Raw genomic sequence first — 18,716 nt, forward strand, 5'->3', positions numbered from 1 at the left:
ACACCAGGCTCCTGCCCCAGCCCCTCTCGCTCTGGCATTGCTCCCCACGAAGGCGGAGGTCGCTGTTTCCAATGAGAATGGGTATTATTGGAGGGAGCAGAGGCAACTCAGACCCCGCCCATGCCTCTGGCCAGGGCTGAGGCAGCCATTGCTAGCATGCGTTTTGGTGCACACACTTGGGAGTGAAACTAGCTCCCAGGCAGAGACCACGTTCTCCAAAGCTCCCTTCCCTGTGCGCACTTGGGAGAGGATGGGGCCAGCCCAGTGGTGAGGCAGCAACTCCTCAGGCCCCAACCCAGCCTCCAACCAAGGCTTGCACACCAGGGAAAAAGGGAAACCAGCACAGAAGTGCAGCCCTAAGCCCTCAGGCCTCAGCCGCATCCCAAATCAAGGTGGAGACTACCATTCACCCCCAGGAAAAACCTAACTCCCTCAGGGCACCTGCTCCTGGCCTCACACCTGAGAGGGCTGTGATGACCACTGAGCACAGCAGAAGCCCTGGCTTGCACGTAGTTCTGGCTTTAGTCCTTCCAACCCCAGCCTTACGTCCTACGTGGCAAACACTGCCAGCACACCACCGCGACATATGCAGCCCTGCTCACTTCAAATCCAGCTCTTCCACCAAAGCCACTGGACACGTGCAAACCGCACAGGGACACTCACACACAAGGGCACACCTTCAAGACCAGATAGGTAACTGTTTCACCTAATTTCATACAGACAAAGTTAAACAGAATGAGAAGACAAAGAAAAGAAAAAGAAATAAAAACCCCCTGAAAAAACCTTAATGAAGCAGAGATAAATAATTTATCTGATAAAGAGTTCAAAGCAAAAGTAATGAGAATGCTATTGAACTGGGGAAAAGTAAAAAAGACACATAGATCAAGGGAACAGAATAGACAGCCTAGAAATAAATCCACACATATATGGTCAATTAATTTATGACAAAGGAGCCAAGAACATAATGGGAAGAGGATACTCTCTTCAATACATGGTGTTGGGAAAACTAGACAGTCACATACAAAAGAATGAAACTGGACCACTATGTTACACCACACCAAAACTCAGCTCAAAATGGATTGAAAATTTGAACGTAAGACCTGAAACCATAAAACTCTTGGAAGAAAACATAGGCGTGAAGCTCTTTGACATCTGTCTTGGCAATGATTTTTTGGATTTGACACCAAAAGCAAAGGCAACAGAAGCAAATAACACGTGGGACTACATCAAACTAAAACGATCTGTACAGCAAAAGCAGCCATCAGCAAAATAAAAAGCATTCTAGAGAAAGGGAGAAAATATTTGCAAATCATATATCTGGTATACTATATGTATTACAGAAAAAGAACAAACAGTTCAATGAAAAAGTGGGCAGAGGATCTGAATAGACATTTTCCCAAAGAAGACGTACAGATGGTCAACAGGTACATGAATAGGTGCTCAACATCACTAACCATCAGGGAAATGTAAATCAAAACCACCATATCACCTCACACCTGTTAGAATGGCTATTATCAAAAAGACAAGAAATAAATGTTGGTGAGGATATGGTCAAAAGAGAACCCTTTGTGCAATGTTGATGGGAGTACAAATTGGTGCCGCCACTGTGAAAAACGGTATGGAGGTTCCTCAAAAAATTAAAAATAGAACTACCATATGACCCAGCAATTCCACTTCTGGGTATTTACCTGAAGAAAATGAAAACACTACGTGGAAAAGATATCTGCACCACCATGTTCATTGCAACATTACTTAAAATTACCAAGTTATGGAAGCAGCCTAAATGACCATTGACTGATAAATGGATAAAGAAAATGTGGTGTATACATATATATGTATATATATGTGAATATTATCCATCCACAAAAATGAAGTACATCTTGCCTTTTGCGACAACATGGATGAACCTCAAGGGCATTATGCTGAGTGAAATAAGTCAGACAGAGAAAGACAAATTCTGTATGATCACACCTACATGTGGTTTCTAAAGGACAAAAATAAAAAAACGGACTCATAGATACCAAGAATAGATTAGTGGTTGCCAGAGGCAGTGGGTAGAGGGGGTGGTGAAACGGTCCAAAAGTGCGAACTTTCAGTTATACGTAAGTCTGGGAGACGTAATGTACAGAAGAGTGACTATAGTTAACAATACTGTATTGCAGGTTTAAAAGTTGCTAAGAGAGGGGCTTCCCTGGTGGAGCAGTGGTTAAGAATCCGCCTGTCAGTGCAAGGGACGCGGGTTCAATCCCTGGTCCGGGAAGATCCCACATGCCGCCGAGCAACTAAGCCCATGCGCTACAGCTACCGAACCTGCACTCTAGAGCCCACGAGCCACAACTACTGAGCACACATGCCACAACTACTGAAGCCTGCGTGCCTAGAAGCCACCGCAATGAAAAGCCTGCCTGCCGCAACGAAGAACAGACCCCGCTCACCACAACTAGAGAAAGCCCACGCGCAGCAACGAAGACCCAATGGAGCCAAAAATAAATTAATTAATTAATTAATTAATTTTAAAAAAAGTTGCTAAGAGAGAAGATCTTAAAAGTTCTCATCACAAGGAAAAAAGACTGTGTGAGGTGATGAATGTTAACTAAACTTCCTATGGTAATTGTTTCATAAAATATACATATATCAAATCATTATGTTGTACACCTAAAATGAATAAAATGTTATATGTCAATTATAACTCAATAAAAAATACATTTAAAAAAAGGCAAAAAAAAAAAAAAGGCAAAACGGAGGGAATTCCCTGGCGGTCCAGTGGTTAGGACTCCGCACTTTCACTGCCATGGGCCCGGGTTCAATCCCCTGGTCGGGAAACCAAGATCCTGCAGCCAAAAAAAAAAAAGGAAAATAAAAAGAAAAGGCAAAATGGGGGGGCACAAGAACATAAAAATGTTGATAATTGTTGAAGTTGATAATTATTGACCTAATCAGGGTTGAGGTTAATTATACTACTATCTCTATCTTTGTGTATGTTTACCTTTCCCCACAAAAAAGAGTTACAGAAAAAAATTGAGCTGTCTTTAACCTGGGTTGGTATAAGTTACTAATTGGGACTACATTAAAAGTGGGTTCAACATTAAGGTAATGTTTGTTAACAATGACGACAAAAAACAACTCATAGTGTAATTATATTAACCCATTATATTTATATACATTATGTAAATAAATAATCATTATAATGAGGAATGATTCTAAAGTTTCATGTTATATTTCTTGAGAGGATCAACTTTTAACTGGATTAGTGGGTAAGTTTTAAATCATAAGCTGATAAAGTGGGTGATAGATAAATTTTCCTGAATATATACAAAGTCTATTTAAATATTTTATTTTCATAAGGAAACCACCTTGGTAGACAGTAAACCTGGTTCGACGTATGTGGGGAAGCACAGCGCATGTGTGCATCTGGCAGAACACCCAGTACAGAAGAGAGCAGGTGCTGTTTTCCAAGACACCTACTTGTGCGTGTCCTGATACTATAGTTAGAAAATGGCTCAAATTTTTAGTTGCTTTTCCCAGAACTTGAAGATCGTCTTCCTGTTTATCTTGGTGGGATGCCTATGTTGTACTTGTGATTTTTCTGTTCTCTGTAATGTATTAAAACAAGATTGCCACAGATGGGGAAACAAGAGGTCATTAGTTAACAATCAGATGTGTGATTTCCTGAGCAGAAAAGACGCTCTCTTGTGCATTTTAAACATTTTTAAAGGAGAAATAGGGCTAGTCTCTTGAAGGCAAAGCCTGTTCACCGGGCTTTCCTCAAGACTCGGCACATTCATTTCTAAATTCATTTCCTCATTTAATTCTGTCCTTTGCATTTAATCTCAATTTTGCCTCATTTTTTTGTAAGTCTCTCATCAGTTCATAGTGGTTACTGCTTTATAGTTTAAGTAAACATTGCCAGAAGAACAAAGGAAAGTGAAAGAGGTGGACAATTAGCTTTCCTCCAAGTTGGTGTGATATGGAGATGACAGCACCTTTCCTTGAATTCATCCTTCAGGTTTTAGAACAGTTGATCTTCATTAGGTTCGGGGCAGGGAAAAAGTTGTACTAATTACTGGCTTTGGGAGACACAAGCCTTTGTTCTCCCCAAAGTATTAGGTAACACTCCTACTGCTACTCATCTCATTGCCTTACTCTTGTTTCATTTTCTATAAATGGACATAATAATGGTACCCACCTCATGGTGATTGTAAAGATTAAATGAGATAATATTTGTAAAATGCTTAGAACAGAGATTGGCACATAATAGTAAGTACCCTGTAAGTGTTTATAAGATAAATTCCTGCATGACAGTGTGGATCTTCTCTATAACATTTGAATAAATGACAACAGTTACATGCCGGTGGAGTTCTAGAATCTCCTTGGTGAACTTGTCATTCACTGGCTATTGCATGGTCAGCAGATAGTTTGGTGAAACCTCACTAATTTGGAATTAGTTCACAGGTTATTAAACCTGAATAAGTGAAAATTCTGAAATCATAGATCTTTGGAAGTATTTGAAACAACATTTTATATTTGTTCTAGTCATGAAAAATTTGAAAGTGTCACATTTGACTAAGTATTTTCAAGATACACATGTTAAGTTTGTGATTTTGTATACTTAATTGGAACAAAATGAAAGCTAATAAAGGTTTTGATACGGACATCTAATCTTTTAGGTAGATATCAATGAAAATACATGAAAAAAGCATAGAGAGATGTAAATACACTTCTTTGCATGCCGCAGACCTAAATAGTAATTTTTAAAGATATTGCTGGACTACTTTTAATATCTACAAATAACTAAATTTAGAAGAATCAAGTGTTTGTAGAATGAGTGTTCCCTAGCAAACTTGAGAATACTTAAGAATCAGTTATCATTACTACAGCAAAAGGAGGCCAAGGAAGTCAGATTTCACTTGTATTGAAATTATATTTTACTTTTATAATTTACATATGTCAAAACGTTTTAAAAGCTAACTTTTTAAGCCATTTTTAAGACTTTCTAAATTAATCGATTTGAAATCTTGATTAGTGCAATGCGCAGGGCTAACAATTCCTTTTTCTTTTTTCCCATCCCATCCTATCCGCCCTCTCTTAGGGCATTTACTCTGAGCTCTAGGTTGTCATTATTTGTTTACACGTCCGCCCCCTGCACGGAACTTATCTGTCTTCCAAAGGCCAGGCTAATTAGAATTACTGTCCTCTTTCACCAGATTGGATCCCCAGGGTACTGTTTATTTATATGGCAGAATTTAATGACAGTTTTAAGTTCTGTGTAGTTGATGAAGAGTTTTTGGATTCAGGCTAGTTTTTTAAAAAATATTTTACAAAGTGGTTTATAAGTACCTATATTATTCTGCTTTTAACCTTACACATTTCAGCTCTTGTGCTGTTAATCTGGAAGGCTAACATCTCAAGGACTGCTGAAGTTACCTGCAGTCTATTCAGATGGTACACAAGCCCAGCACAGCATTTCCCACATTAGCAGGTGCTCAATAAAGATGGTGAACATCGCAGTCACAGCCCTTTTTATTCCAAAAATAAATGAAAGGGCGAAAAGAAACACCCTTGGCCTAGTTCTGGTAAGGTTTTTATGTACTATAAAAGAAAGAATTGTACTCATCAGCATAGCACAAATTCTAATAATAAGAGATACTTCTGTTTAAACTTAAAAGTCGTTAATGCAGTAATGCCCATTTGCCCTCCCTCCGCCCCGCGCCCCGGCCAGATCCACTTCTCAGGAGCAGTTCCAGCAGTTTGAGCTCAAGTGCCTGAATGTGGACCCTGAAATGAGCCTTGATTAACTTAGTCGACTAGGTAGCCAAACATTTTTTCACGAGGGTTTAAACTCCGCAAGATTTCACAGGATTTAAAAATGGTTAAAAAAAAAAATGCATCGAATTTCAGTACCTTTAAATTTGGCTCAAACGGGGCACAGGGGCTTGGACTGACCGCAGGAATTACTTAGTTTTGTTTTTAACAATTTCGGGCCTTCCTGAAATACAGGCTGAATTGGCGTAATGGAAAAAGGAGCCTTGGAATCCTAGAGTCTGGTTTCTGGGTTCCGTCCCAGTTCTGCGTGACCTTGGGCAAGTTACTTTACTTCTCTGAATTTCCGTTTCCTCCGATGCAACACGACGGTGGCAGCAGCCACCTTGCAACGTAGTCTGGAGCGCGCCTGGAACACACCCAGTCGGCTGCGCACAAACAGCAGCCATATTAAGGCCGCCCAGCTCCGCGGCGACCTCGCCGCCGCGCTCTGCCCAGCAGGTGTCGGTACCGCCCGGGGCGCGGGCCCGGCGGCGACGGCGCGGCCCCCTCCCTTCCGCCGCTCTCGGGCCTGCCCCTCGGCGTCCCCGGGCGGGCCGCAGCAGCGTCCCGGGCCCGCCCCGGACGCAGTTGGCGTGGGCGCCGAGGGCGCCAGACCGGACTCCGAGGCCCAGCCGGCCGAGTGCGGGAGAGCGGAGGCGGCCCGGGCGCCGCCCGCGCCCGAGCGCGAGCGCGCGGCCACCGCCCCCCTCGGCCCACCCCTCGCCCTGCCCCGCCCCCCGCCCTCGCGCGCCGCCCGCCCGGGTCGCCGCGGGGCCGTGGTGTACGTGCAGAGCGCGCAGAGCGAGTGGCGCCCGCACGCCCTGCGCTGCTCCGCGGGCCGAGCCGGCCCGCCTGGGACGCTGAGGCGGCGGCGGCCGAGGCGGCGGGTCTCGCGCGCCGGGCCTGTGTGCCCGAGCGGAGGTCGCCGTCCGCCGCGCAGGCCGCGCTCCCTCAGCCCTCCGCGGCGATGAGGCGTTGAGGCGGCGGCCGGCGCCGCGCGGCGGGACCGGAGGACGAGGAAGCGGCCCGGCCGAGGGCGCGGGGCGCTGGCCTCCCGAGGCGAGGGGCGGCGGGTGCATGGCGCAGTGACGGCCCTTGCCGCTCCTCCAGCTCCTCGGCCCCAGGCGAGGCCGTCCGGCCGCCACCCCTCCTGCTCGGCCGCCGCCTCCACCGCCGCCGCCGCCATGGCCAATGACAGCGGCGGGCCCGGCGGGCCGAGCCCGAGCGAGCGAGACCGGCAGTACTGCGAGCTGTGCGGGAAGATGGAGAACCTGCTGCGCTGCAGCCGCTGCCGCAGCTCCTTCTACTGCAGCAAGGAGCACCAGCGCCAGGACTGGAAGAAGCACAAGCTCGTGTGCCAGGGCGGCGAGGGCGCCCTCGCCCCCGGAGCGGGCCAGCCCCAGCATCCCGGCCCCGCGCCGCCGCCCAGGGCCGCCGGGGCCGGGGCCAGGGAGGCCAGGAAGGCGGCGCCGCGCCGGGACAGAGCCGCCGCCGCCGTCGCCGAGGCCGCGGGCCCGCGGGCCGCCGGAGACGCGGCGATGGCGAAGGCGAAGGCCAAGCCGGCGGCCGACCCCGTGGTGGCCGCGTCCCCGCCTCGCGCGGCGCCCGGCGGCCAGGGCTCGGCGGCGGCGGCGGCTGCCGCCGAGGCGGAGCCCGCGAAGGAGGAGCCGCTGGCCCGCTCGTCGCTGTACCAGGAGAAGGCGAACCTGTACCCGCCGAGCAGCGCGCCGGGCGAGGCGCTGAGCCACGGCGGGGGCCTGCGGCCCAACGGGCAGACGAAGCCGCTGCCGGCGCTGAAGCTGGCGCTGGAGTACATCGTGCCCTGCATGAACAAGCACGGCATCTGCGTGGTGGACGACTTCCTGGGCAAGGAGACCGGGCAGCAGATCGGCGACGAGGTGCGCGCCCTGCACGACACCGGCAAGTTCACGGACGGGCAGCTGGTCAGCCAGAAGAGCGACTCGTCCAAGGACATCCGAGGCGATAAGATCACCTGGATCGAGGGCAAGGAGCCCGGCTGCGAAACCATCGGGCTGCTCATGAGCAGCATGGACGACCTGATCCGCCACTGTAACGGGAAGCTGGGCAACTACAAGATCAATGGCCGGACGAAAGTAAGTGTGTGCCGGGAGTGGGCGCGGGGCGAGGGAACGCGGTGTCTGTGTGTAAAAGGGATTTCCTTCTTGTGCAGCACCCGGTGGAGCAAACGGATAGCATCCACCTCCTGCCGGCTCACACACTTCTGCGTCTGATTGCAAGGTCTTCTGGCTAAACTTAGGCTCTTCCTTGAACTTTGCAGTTTTCTTTTTTCCCTTGCACAGTGAGTCGGGTCAAACCTCGCTGGAGCTCTAGGCGCCCGACGGGGATTATTAGAGTGCTACCCGAAGCAAGTGCTGGTTCTGCATCAGCCTTGTGTTTGCAGCGGCTCTTACATTCCCCGTGGGCTTTGAACCTCTCATCAGCTTCCGACTTCCACAGTCGAATGTTGTGTTCAGTGAGGAACCTGCCAGCTGACCACAGAAAGGTACATGTAAAATAAGCATTTAGGCCGAAGGCTCCTTTCCTTATGTTCAGGAAGAGCCTGCCTGTTCCCCTCCCCCTCTTACAGCTCTCATCCCTCTCCCTTGTCCCTGCTGTTTTGAAACCCACTGCTAAACGGGGGAAGAAGTATTTCCGTTTTCAGACCGCTCAGTGTAGGTAGGTTACATTTTTAGCATAGGTTTCCTTTATTTGCTTTTGTTAGTATAATCCCGCTGTTGAAAAAGAACCGTTTTGTAGCTTCCTGGAAAGAAAACAAAAACCCCATGGAATTGGCTCACTCTTAAGTCTCGGTTTGGTGAAATCTTTGTTTTCTCTTGACTATTGTAGTCGTTCCCCAACAGATTCTTCCGTTCCTACCTAGTCTGATCGCTCTTCCCTCCTCAGTATGGTAGATGATAGACTCTCCTTCTCTGTACTCTCTTGTGGTTCTTTTCCATTTCACTCCCCAGATCTTAATCTTTTCTTTGTATCCAGCTCCACTCCAGGCCACCCTACTCCACCCTCCTCCATCATCAATCTCTGTCTGATTTTGTGAGTTTGAGGAGATTGTTGAGGAGATTATCACACGTGGGTGTTTGTACACAGACACTGATTCTTCCCAGTAGTTCTTTTGTGTGTGTCAGACCATCTGTTTTGACAGTCATTATGTGTGACTCTCAGACTGCCCAAAAGGCTAGGCGTACGCAATGAGGAAAGTTCTAAACGGGAAATTTGGTGGGAGAAGACAATGTAAAGTCTAATTTATGCATTGCTGCTTCCTTGCTGGATGAAGGCGCGCGTCTTAATATCATATGGTCGCCAAAGAAAAAAAAAAAGGTGAACACTTGCTTAACACTAAGCTGGAAGGAAAAAAGAGCCTGATTAAACGCCAGCTTCGGTCTTTAATGCAATTCTCATTTATATACATATATATTTTTAAAATTTGTTATAGATCAAATCTGAATATAGCCATAAACCGTAGAGGAAGGAAAGCTTGAAAAAGCTTGAAGGCACATTAATGTAATGGCACAGGACTGACCGAAGTATGTATACAGTTGGGGCACAAGCTTCAGGTGAAGAAGACAATGTCCTGAATCTTCCTTGCTCTGCTTCCCTTAATTTAGCTTTCCAGGTTAAGCTAAATCCTCTTCTCTCCTATCTTCCTGTTTTTGACTGCCCTTCTCGGGGAAGGGACAGCAGTCAGCCTAGCTCTTACCAAAGGGCCTCCTAATGGGGAGGCTGTTAGAGAATAGCCACCTCTTTCCTCAGGAGTGCCAGTGGTTGAAGGGCCGTTGAGGTTCTAGATCACCTGACTACACAGATCATGTGAAGGAAGGATGGATTTTAAACTCTTTAGATTTTGATCTTATGCTTACGTTAATTTTAGGGACACAATTTCAGGATCTGTGAATGGTTTTAGGGAATCCCTTTCATTGTACTTCTTGGTTGAGAGAGGTTTTGGTAATCTTGTTTGATTATGTAGTTTAAACATTCCTAAAAGAAACTAAAGATGCTTGCTTTGGGGGAATGGAAAGGCAGTCAGATTACCAGCCACCATATACTGAGCAACCTCAGTATGCTAGGCACCAGGTTAGGCTCAATACAGACATGGTCACAGTAATTTTAATCCTATGAAATCGGTAGCATTATTCTTACTGTACATTTGAGGATATTTTAGCTCCGACTTGGCTAAGGCCTGCCACTTACGACACCCTAGCTGGGATTCAAACTTAGGGTCATTCAGACATCAAGCCCTGTGCTTTTTCTACTACCCTGGATGTGGGTAGGATATTAAATGAGAAGATGTAGATTACTTAGCACACTACTGGGACTAAGATTTGATATACATACTTTGTTGACAGTGAGAGCATTAGCCTTGTATGTGAATAATTGTAGTTTATCTTTGGACTGTAGAAACTTCTTTTATTACAATGTTTGTTTCTGATAGTGACTGAAAAGCCAGTTAAATTTATCTGCCTGGATCATGCTTATACTCCTAAGAGAGGCAGAATATGGGTACTATATGTGATGGCAGAGAGGGTCTTCAGTTGAGGGTTTTATTATCCTTTACGACATTGTAGTGATTTTAAAAGGTACTTGCCTCAAATGTGTGGTATTTTTCTCACATAGATTTTCACAGCAACTCTGTAAAATATTTAGGTTGTTGGTGTATTATCCCTGTTTACAGATGAGGAAAGTGAGCCTCAGGAAAGGTCGCTTGTTGGAAATCCTGCAGCGTGCCAGGACTTAAATTCAGGCTTTCAGACCGAGATTTGATGTTCTTCATTTACACTGTCTGTTCTGTTTGGTCTTTGTGCATGTCAGGGCCTGATAATCAGATGATATATAATTTATAATTGGCTGTGGCTCATTCAGTATATTCTTGGATTTCTCCCAAATTTCTGCTGCCAGCACGCTTATCTGGCCACTGTTTGTCCAGCTACTTTAAAAGAGGAACTACAAGGGAAAGATGAAGAAATACAGGAAAAAAACAGGAACATGATCGTGGCCACTGAGCTCCAGTTTCCACTTTCTCTGGTCCTTTTTTGGGATTTTCCCCCTTTTTGCCCTTAAACTGCCCTTTGATCCTTTATCCTTTCTCACACCCTTTCTTCCATCAAGAAGACTTGCAGCGATGTCCAAGAGGAAGGAGTCACGGCCTGCTGATTTGTGAGGAGTAGCTTTGTGTGGGCTGTAAGAAATCATAGGTGCCTTTACTTGGTAGAGGAAGAAGAATGCAGAGGAGTGCAGATCCTGGGAAAATGTGCAGCTGTTCAGTTGGAGTTTCTTTTTTTTAAATTTATTTGTTTTATTTATTTATTTTTGGCTGTGTTGGTTCTTCGTTGCTGCGTGCAGGGGAGCGGGGGCTACTCTTGTTGCAGAGCACAGGCTCTAGGCGCACGGGCTTCAGTAGTTGTGGCACGTGGGCTCAGTAGTTGTGGCTCGCGGGCTCTAGAGCGTAGGCTCAGTAGTTGTGGCGCACGGGCTCGGTCGCTCTGGCATGTGGGATCTTCCCGGACCGGGGCTCAAACGCGTGTCCCCTGCATTGGCAGGCAGATTCTTAACCACCGCGCCACCAGGGAAGCCCTCAGATGGAGTTTCTTAACCACTCTGAAGGAAAACGTTTGCCTGTTATAATAAAACTAGTAGAATCATATACATGTTTTTGGAATTTTGTCTAAAACTTACTCTGTTCAGTTAAAATGTACATAAAGAGAAGGAGCGATAAAATAAGACCAATAAGCAGCAGATTCTATTCCTGAGATTTTTCACCAGTCCCGCAGTTAATTGGGCAGCTCTAGCTGATTATGGCTTTTAGAGCGAAGGGTAGGATAAGGAAAGTCCTGATCCTTTATTATCACTACCATAGAGATGTGGTGTCAGTCCTCTTAGATGTTACAAACAAAACCAAACGAAACTGCCTTCTCAATCTACTTCTGCCACTTTCTCTATACTCTTGGCTCCCAGGATGTCCTAATTGAAGCAGCTTGTTTAATGTTTTAATAGCTACGTCAGAGTCGAGATCAAAATCAATTATTCTGTATTCAGAAAGGTTGAAAATATTACAACTTCCATAGTAGCAGTTTTGTATAGCGCTTTACTGTTTTAAAAGAGAAGCAAGTGGACTGAAAGAGTAGTCTTAATAGGTTGTGACAACCAAGTTCAACTTTGTAGGAAAACATTTTGTATGGTGAATTAGTGTACGTGTAGTTTACATATATGGTAACTTCTTTAATTCTAAAGGAATTTTAGTTTAAATTAACAGGTTGTTGGTTTTTCAGAAATGTTTATAGCTCTTCCCTTATCTACCGCCTAATAAGCCACAAAAATTTCCTGCAAAACCTTAGTCACACAGGAGGAGAGCATCTGAACGTAGAAGGATAGTGGACTTTGTCCTGCTGTGAAACCTGGCTTGGGTTCTGGATCTGCCACTGTTTCCGTGTCCTTGAGCCAGTTGCTTAAGCTTTCTGAGCCTCAGTTATTCCATTTGGAAAATGGTGTTAAATGATGCCTGCCTTTTCTGTCTCTCAGGCTTGCTGTGACGAATGTATATAATCTTGCATGTAAAGGCACTTTTTACATTGTAAAGCACTATGCAAAAGTGTCCTTAACTTACTCTTCTCATTTAGAAAAGTTTCTACTTTTCTGATTTCTTTCTTTGAAGGAGTCCTGTGCTTCTCCTCTTTAATAAGCTGGAGGAAAAAAGACTTTAGAATGATCACCCATTTTTGACCACACACAGACACACACACACACAGACACACACACACACAGACACACACACACACACACACACACACACACACACACACACACACACACACACACACACACACACACACACACACACACACACACACACACTTTTTTTTAAACAGAGGAAATAAGTCCCAGAGAGGTTAAGTGCCTTGTTCAAGGTCAGAGAGCTGGTTAGTGATTTACTTCATTCTTGTATCTGCACCTTAATGCTGCAGCGCGTGTAAAAACCACGTGTTCCCACTTAACTAATTTTGGTGTCTTTTATGCCATTTTGAGGCTACACTTGAACATTTATGACTTCCTTTTCTTCTCCCTTTTACTCCTGTCACTCTACAGTCTGGCTTATCTGACATTCTAGTTTAAATTTTCCTCCTTTCAAGAATTCCTCCCTAATTTCCCTAGATGTTCTTTATTTACCTCCTTTTTTCCTCTGTTGTTGAAGCCATTTTCCCTGAAGCAGGCCCACTCTCTCTTATTTCCTTAGTTGGAACTGTCTTTCTGCTCTGTGTTTCTGATTTAAATGTTTATTCTCTGTTTTCCTTTCCCCCCTTTCCCCCATCGGGCATGAAGTCTGTCTTTGTTCATCTTCTAGCATGTTCTCTGAAGCCTGTGCCTTCCCATTATGCTTTTGGATTGATGTTATCAGCTTAGTTGTTTTTATTTAATTTTTCTCTTTAGGCTTTTAAAGCAACACCAAATGTTTCAGTCTCCCTTTCATTTGCACACATTCTTGATCAGTGTTTCATAGATGCGTTTTAGTGCTGCATTTGCATTCTACCTCCTTTTCCACTATGCGCTTGTTTCTGCACCTGAAACATTGTTTGTGACCACAGGATGGCATTCAGATGATTATTTGAACCATATTCATGGCTTGTCTTTGACTGTTTCTGTTCCAGCTCAAAACTTTCTATTCTAAAGAACAAAACAGAGAAACAACCAAAAAACCTGATAGATGATTAACCAAAGTCTTCCCTTAAAGTGGCTTATTTCACAGCTGTATTTCTTAGCCCAGACTCTGGATTGTTCTGCCATCTTTCCTGGAGTGTTTTGTGCTTCATTATCACATTTTTCCAGAACCAAGCCACAGTTTTATTTCTGAAGAGCTGGGATAGTATCTGTACCCTCCGTCTGTTTGCTCGCTGAAATCACCGGAAAGTGTTCTTGGGTTTGGATTTCTCGTTTTCTTTACTCAGTGCCCCAAACCCCGTTTCTTCATCAAAGCAAAATGCATGCACTCTTGGCTTCTCCTTACCGTGTTCTCTGAGTCTTGTTTGGATAGTCTTTTCATTCGTTCGTTGATTCAACAAATGACATGAAGTGAGTACTTTGCATGCACAGGTACTGTCCTAGGAGCTAGGAATACCTGAACAACGAGAACAAAAATGCCCCCATTCTCAGGGAGCTTAAATTCCACTTGAGGCAGGTGAGGGGCGGGGAGAGACAGTTAATAAAGAGATGTATGAGTAAGTGCATGACACGTTAGGTGGTAAATATTAAGACAAAAAAATAAACAAGGTAAGGACAGAGTGACCAGGGGGTTTTCTTTTACACAGGCTTGGTCAAGTACTACGATATTCATGTAGAGGCTTGAATGAAGTGAGGGCCTGGGTTATAGAGGTACGTGGGGGAAGAACAGTCCAAGTAGAGGAATTAAATAGCACACACAGCGGCCCTGACGTGGGATGTGCTTGGTGTGTTCAGAACACAGCAAGGAGGAGGCCACTGCGTCTCTAGCGGAGCAGAGGGGAGGGACCGAGCGAGAGTGGTAGGCGATGGGGTCAGTAAAGCAGGGGTGGGGATGTGAGGTCAGTTCATGTAGGATTTCGCCTGTGAGCCGCGGCAGGAGTCCTGGGTTGTATCCTAGGCGACACAGGAGGCCCCTGGAGAGCTTGTTCTAGGAGATCTCTGTGGCTGCTGTGCGGGGGCAAGGGTGGAAGCAGGGGCACCAGGTAGGAAATTCTTCCAGCAGCCTTGGCCCTGGGAGGTGGTGGCTCACATTAGAGCAGTAGCTGCAGACCTGTGGAGAACTAGTTGGATTCTGGATATATTTTGAAAGTAGAGTCAGTGAGATTTGCTGATGGATTAGTCGGAGGAATGCGAGAAAGGAAGGAGTTGAGAATGTCTCTTGGTTTTTGGCTTGAGCAACTGGAAGGAGATAATTCTTATTTCATCTTGCTCCAACCCTCCTGCTTTTCTCCTCTGGCCCCGCTCTTTCAGTTTCCATTTAGAGCAGATTGTTGACACTTATTTCGCAGCTCAATCCAGAGGAGAAAAGTTCCATGCTCTGCTTGTCCACATTCCTTCAAATTGGCCATGTTTGCTGCTCCTGCTGTTGACCTCGCAGCGCCATCCTTTCTTCTCCAGAGGCTTTATGGCTTCTTTGCACAGTATGCTCTCATCAGCTCTGCCCCTGGGGCTGCCTGCGGGAAGTACTGCAGGACGTCTTGCTGAACTTCTGGTGCTGTCAACAAGTAGGTCTGTGCTCTCTTACATGAACTGCTCACTTAAGATGGCTTGTAGATACAAATCCATGTAAGAAGAATTACACAGATTCTGAAATTTAGGGAAACACTGGAGAAAATTGAATGGTTCAACCTGAGAGACAAGCATAGATTTAGATTAAATTTCAAAATAAAATTAGAAATAGAACATCTTTGTTTAAATATGCTGTTGGAAGTTAAAGCTATTGTAGAAAATTGAGAAGAGGTAGAATGACCATAAAATATCAAAAATAATTCCTGACATATAGATGCAAACGGCTCTGTGATAGCTGAGGAAAAGAAGGGGGAAGTGTATGATACTTTAGGGATCCGAAAAGATAGCAGAGAAATACAGCTCTCATCCACTTGATGCGGAGCCTGACCCTGGAATTAGAAATAAAAGTACCACCTATCAGATGGGAAGTGATAGGGTTAAAATTATAATATAGTGCCTAGGACTTTTAAGCATAGGAAACCTTGCTTTTGACTTTAGGGTAAGGGAGGGTCACAGAAGTATGGGTAAACATTAAAATACTCTATATGAAATGATTAAAAAAAATTAAAACCTGAAAGGTCAAACTTGAGCTATAGAATTGAGGAACCTTATAATCTCAACTTAATGCAAACAACATCAGTTTCAGCCTGATTTTTGTATACATGGGAAATGTCAGATCTGGCCAGTTAATTGAAAGAGTCTAATCAGGAGTTTGGGGTATGAAAAGATTGACCGCATCTGAATTTTTTCTCATTAATATTGGTACTCTCATCTGTAGATGGTAACTAGAGGTTCTGAGTCCATAGTTTTGTCAGTAATTATCCTTTATTCTATCTCTAGGCATTTTTTACCTTCTATTATGTCTTCCACTGACTTCTGTTAGCATTACTTCTCTGAAATACAGCCTTGAAAGTTACTTTTTAATTAGAAAATTGCGTGATTTCCCCCCGTAGGCCAGGTCTTCGTGCTGCTTCAGTAGCACTATTGACCACCCCACCTCTAGAATCTTTGATCACTCATTTACTAGCCTGGATCTGAGCCTTCAAGTGTTGTTTTCTCAGTATATTTTTCAGAATTGTCCTTATTTTCTCAGCTTCTAACTGTGGTTTTTTCTTGAAGCTCAGTTCTTAGCTTTCTGCTCAGCACTGTGAGAAGACACATGTAGGGGGAACTTGAAGCATCTATATTTCTAGACTTTTCTTCTCAGCTTATATTAGTTATCTGTTGCTATGTAGCAATGTAACAAGTTGTACCAAAACGTAGTGACTTAAAATAACACCCATTTATTATTTCAGTTTCTGTAGATCGGGAACCTGGACACAGCCTAGCGGCATCTTCTGCTTCGCTGCCTCTCACAAGGCTGCAGTCAAGGCGTCAGCCAGGGGCGGTGGTCTCCTCCAGAGGCTCAAATGGGGAAGGATCTGCTTCTAGGCTCACTCAGTGGCTATCAGCAGCGTTCAGTTTCTCGTGGGCTGTTGGACTGAGGACCTCAGTTCCTTGCCACGTGGGCCTCTCCAGCACAGCAGCTTGCTTCATCCAAGTATGCGAATCAGAAAGGCAGTAAAGAATCCTCTGTCGAGACTGAAGTCCCAGACTTTTGTAACTTAACCACAGATGTGACATCCCATCACCTGTGCTGTATTTTTTTGGTTAGATAAAATCACTAGGTTCATTTCATACTCAAGGGGAAGTAATTACACAGGGGTGTGAATACCATTTCTTAAATTGCTTCTTCCTTTATAGTGTTTGCCCCTGAAGTGATACTGGTTTTTTTTTAAATTTATTTATTTTTATTTTATTTATTTTTGGCTGCGTTGTGTCTTCGTTGCTGCACGCCAGCTTTCTCTAGTTGTGGCGAGCGGGAGCTGCTCTTTGTTGTGGTGCGCTGGCTTCTCGTTGCAGCAGCTTCTCTTGTTGCGGAGCACGGGCTCTAGGCGCGGAGGCTTCAGGAGTTGTGGCGCGCGGGCTCGGTAGCTGTGGCTCGCGGGCTCTAGGCGCGCAGGCTCAGTAGTTGTGGCACGCGGGCTCAGTAGCTGTGGCTCGCGGGCTCTAGTTGCTCCGCGGCATGTGGGATCTTCCTGGACCAGGGCTCGAACCCGTGTGCCCTGCATTGGCAGGCGGATTCTCAACCACTGCGCCACCAGGGAAGCCCTGAAGTGATAGTTTTAATGATCTGTGGTTTGTTTTCTCCTTTTGCTCTGGTCTATATCTTTTTCTCCCTGGGTGATCTTATGTGCTGGAGGAAGCACAAGTTCTTGAGCTAGTTTGCCGGTGTTCAAGTTCTTGTTTTGCTACTTAATTGCTCTCAGATTTTAGGCAAATTTCCTAACAATTAAAGTATCGCTTTCTCATCAGTATATTAGGAGTTAATAATGGCACCTAATTCAATAAGGTTTGTTCAGAGATAGGTGAGATACGTGAGAAATGCCCAGCAGATTATCAGTGTTCATTTAATTTTAGCTGTAACTGTAATAGCAGGAGGAGGAGAAGGGGAGCAGCCGTGGCTTCAGCTGTTGGGCTTTGTTCAAGACGCCTTGACCGTCTCTGACCCCGGCATCTGGAAAGGACTGATGGACGGCTCCGCTTGGATGTTCTACAAGTACTGCAAACCCAGCGTGGTTAAGACTGAAGTCTCCTCTTGGAGGGGATCAGGGTTGGTGGGGCTCTCTGATGGGAGAACAGGTTTAAAACTGAACCTGTTTGCAGAACCCATTTATTTTTTCAACAACTATTTGTGGTGTCTAATATATGCCCGGATCAGTGCTAGGCACTGAGAGTACCACGATGCCCAGGTCAAGGTAATTCCCTCTGCCCTTCCCAAGTTTTATTGTCTGAGGGGAAGATAACACTGAACCTGCAGTTCCATGTGTGATGGATGTTCATGAGATGTACTGGAGGCCATGGGAGCATGTTAGAGGAGACCTAGGTTGGTCTGCAAGCCAGGAAAGGTGTCCTTTTTTTTTTTTTTGCGGTACACGGGCCTGTCACTGTTGTGGCCTCTCCCGTTGCGGAGCACAGGCTCCGGACGCGCAGGCTCAGTGGCCATGGCTCACGGGCCCAGCCGCTCCGTGGCATGTGGGATCTTCCCGGACCGGGGCACGAACCTGCGTCCCCTGCATCGGCAGGCGGACTCTCAACCACTGCGCCACCAGGGAAGCCCCCTAATTGAGATTTTTAATCACTTTATACCTGGACTGTTATACAATATTATTATTTAATTCATTCTCCATGTACCACCTACATCTATCTAATATAAGTTTACTAACACTTATAAAAATCTTACTCAAAAGTCTTCTGAGGTTTATTTAAAGGATACAATTTGATTCCTAGGCACTTAATGCTCCCCAGCTACTTAGGCCCACCCCACCTATCCACCCTTATTTGCTACCCCTCTTTGAAATACAGCCACTATTTCAGCCAGACTATTTTCTGCCTTTTTGCTTCGCATCTCACTCCTCCCAACACGTCTGTGAGTTCTTTGACTGGTTTATGCTCCCAGGATTCAGATGTTATGCATCCCTTGTGCGTCCCTTAGCATCTAGCTTTTAAGTCCCATCCCCCATATCTCCCTGAACTCTGAACCTCCATTGCTCTCTCTTTTCTCAAAAATTTTGTATATCTTTTATTCCTGAAGTATCTTCTCCAGAAAGTTGTAAGAG

At 45.4% G+C, this 18,716-nt stretch overlaps 1 protein-coding gene across 1 annotated transcript in view; it reads left to right on the forward strand.

Moving 5' to 3' along the window:
- The first annotated feature begins 6,837 nt into the window (after positions 1 to 6,837).
- Positions 6,838 to 18,716, forward strand: part of EGLN1 (egl-9 family hypoxia inducible factor 1) — a 56,708-nt gene continuing 44,829 nt past the window's right edge. Inside the window, exon 1 of the mRNA XM_060035069.1 lies at positions 6,838 to 7,916. Within this exon, the coding sequence (XP_059891052.1) occupies positions 6,987 to 7,916 (930 nt within the window). The 5' untranslated portion in view covers positions 6,838 to 6,986. The remainder of the gene's footprint in view (positions 7,917 to 18,716) is intronic.

Source organism: Delphinus delphis, chromosome 16, assembly GCF_949987515.2.
Source record: "Delphinus delphis chromosome 16, mDelDel1.2, whole genome shotgun sequence".
In the NCBI taxonomy this organism is placed as follows: domain Eukaryota; kingdom Metazoa; phylum Chordata; class Mammalia; order Artiodactyla; family Delphinidae; genus Delphinus; species Delphinus delphis.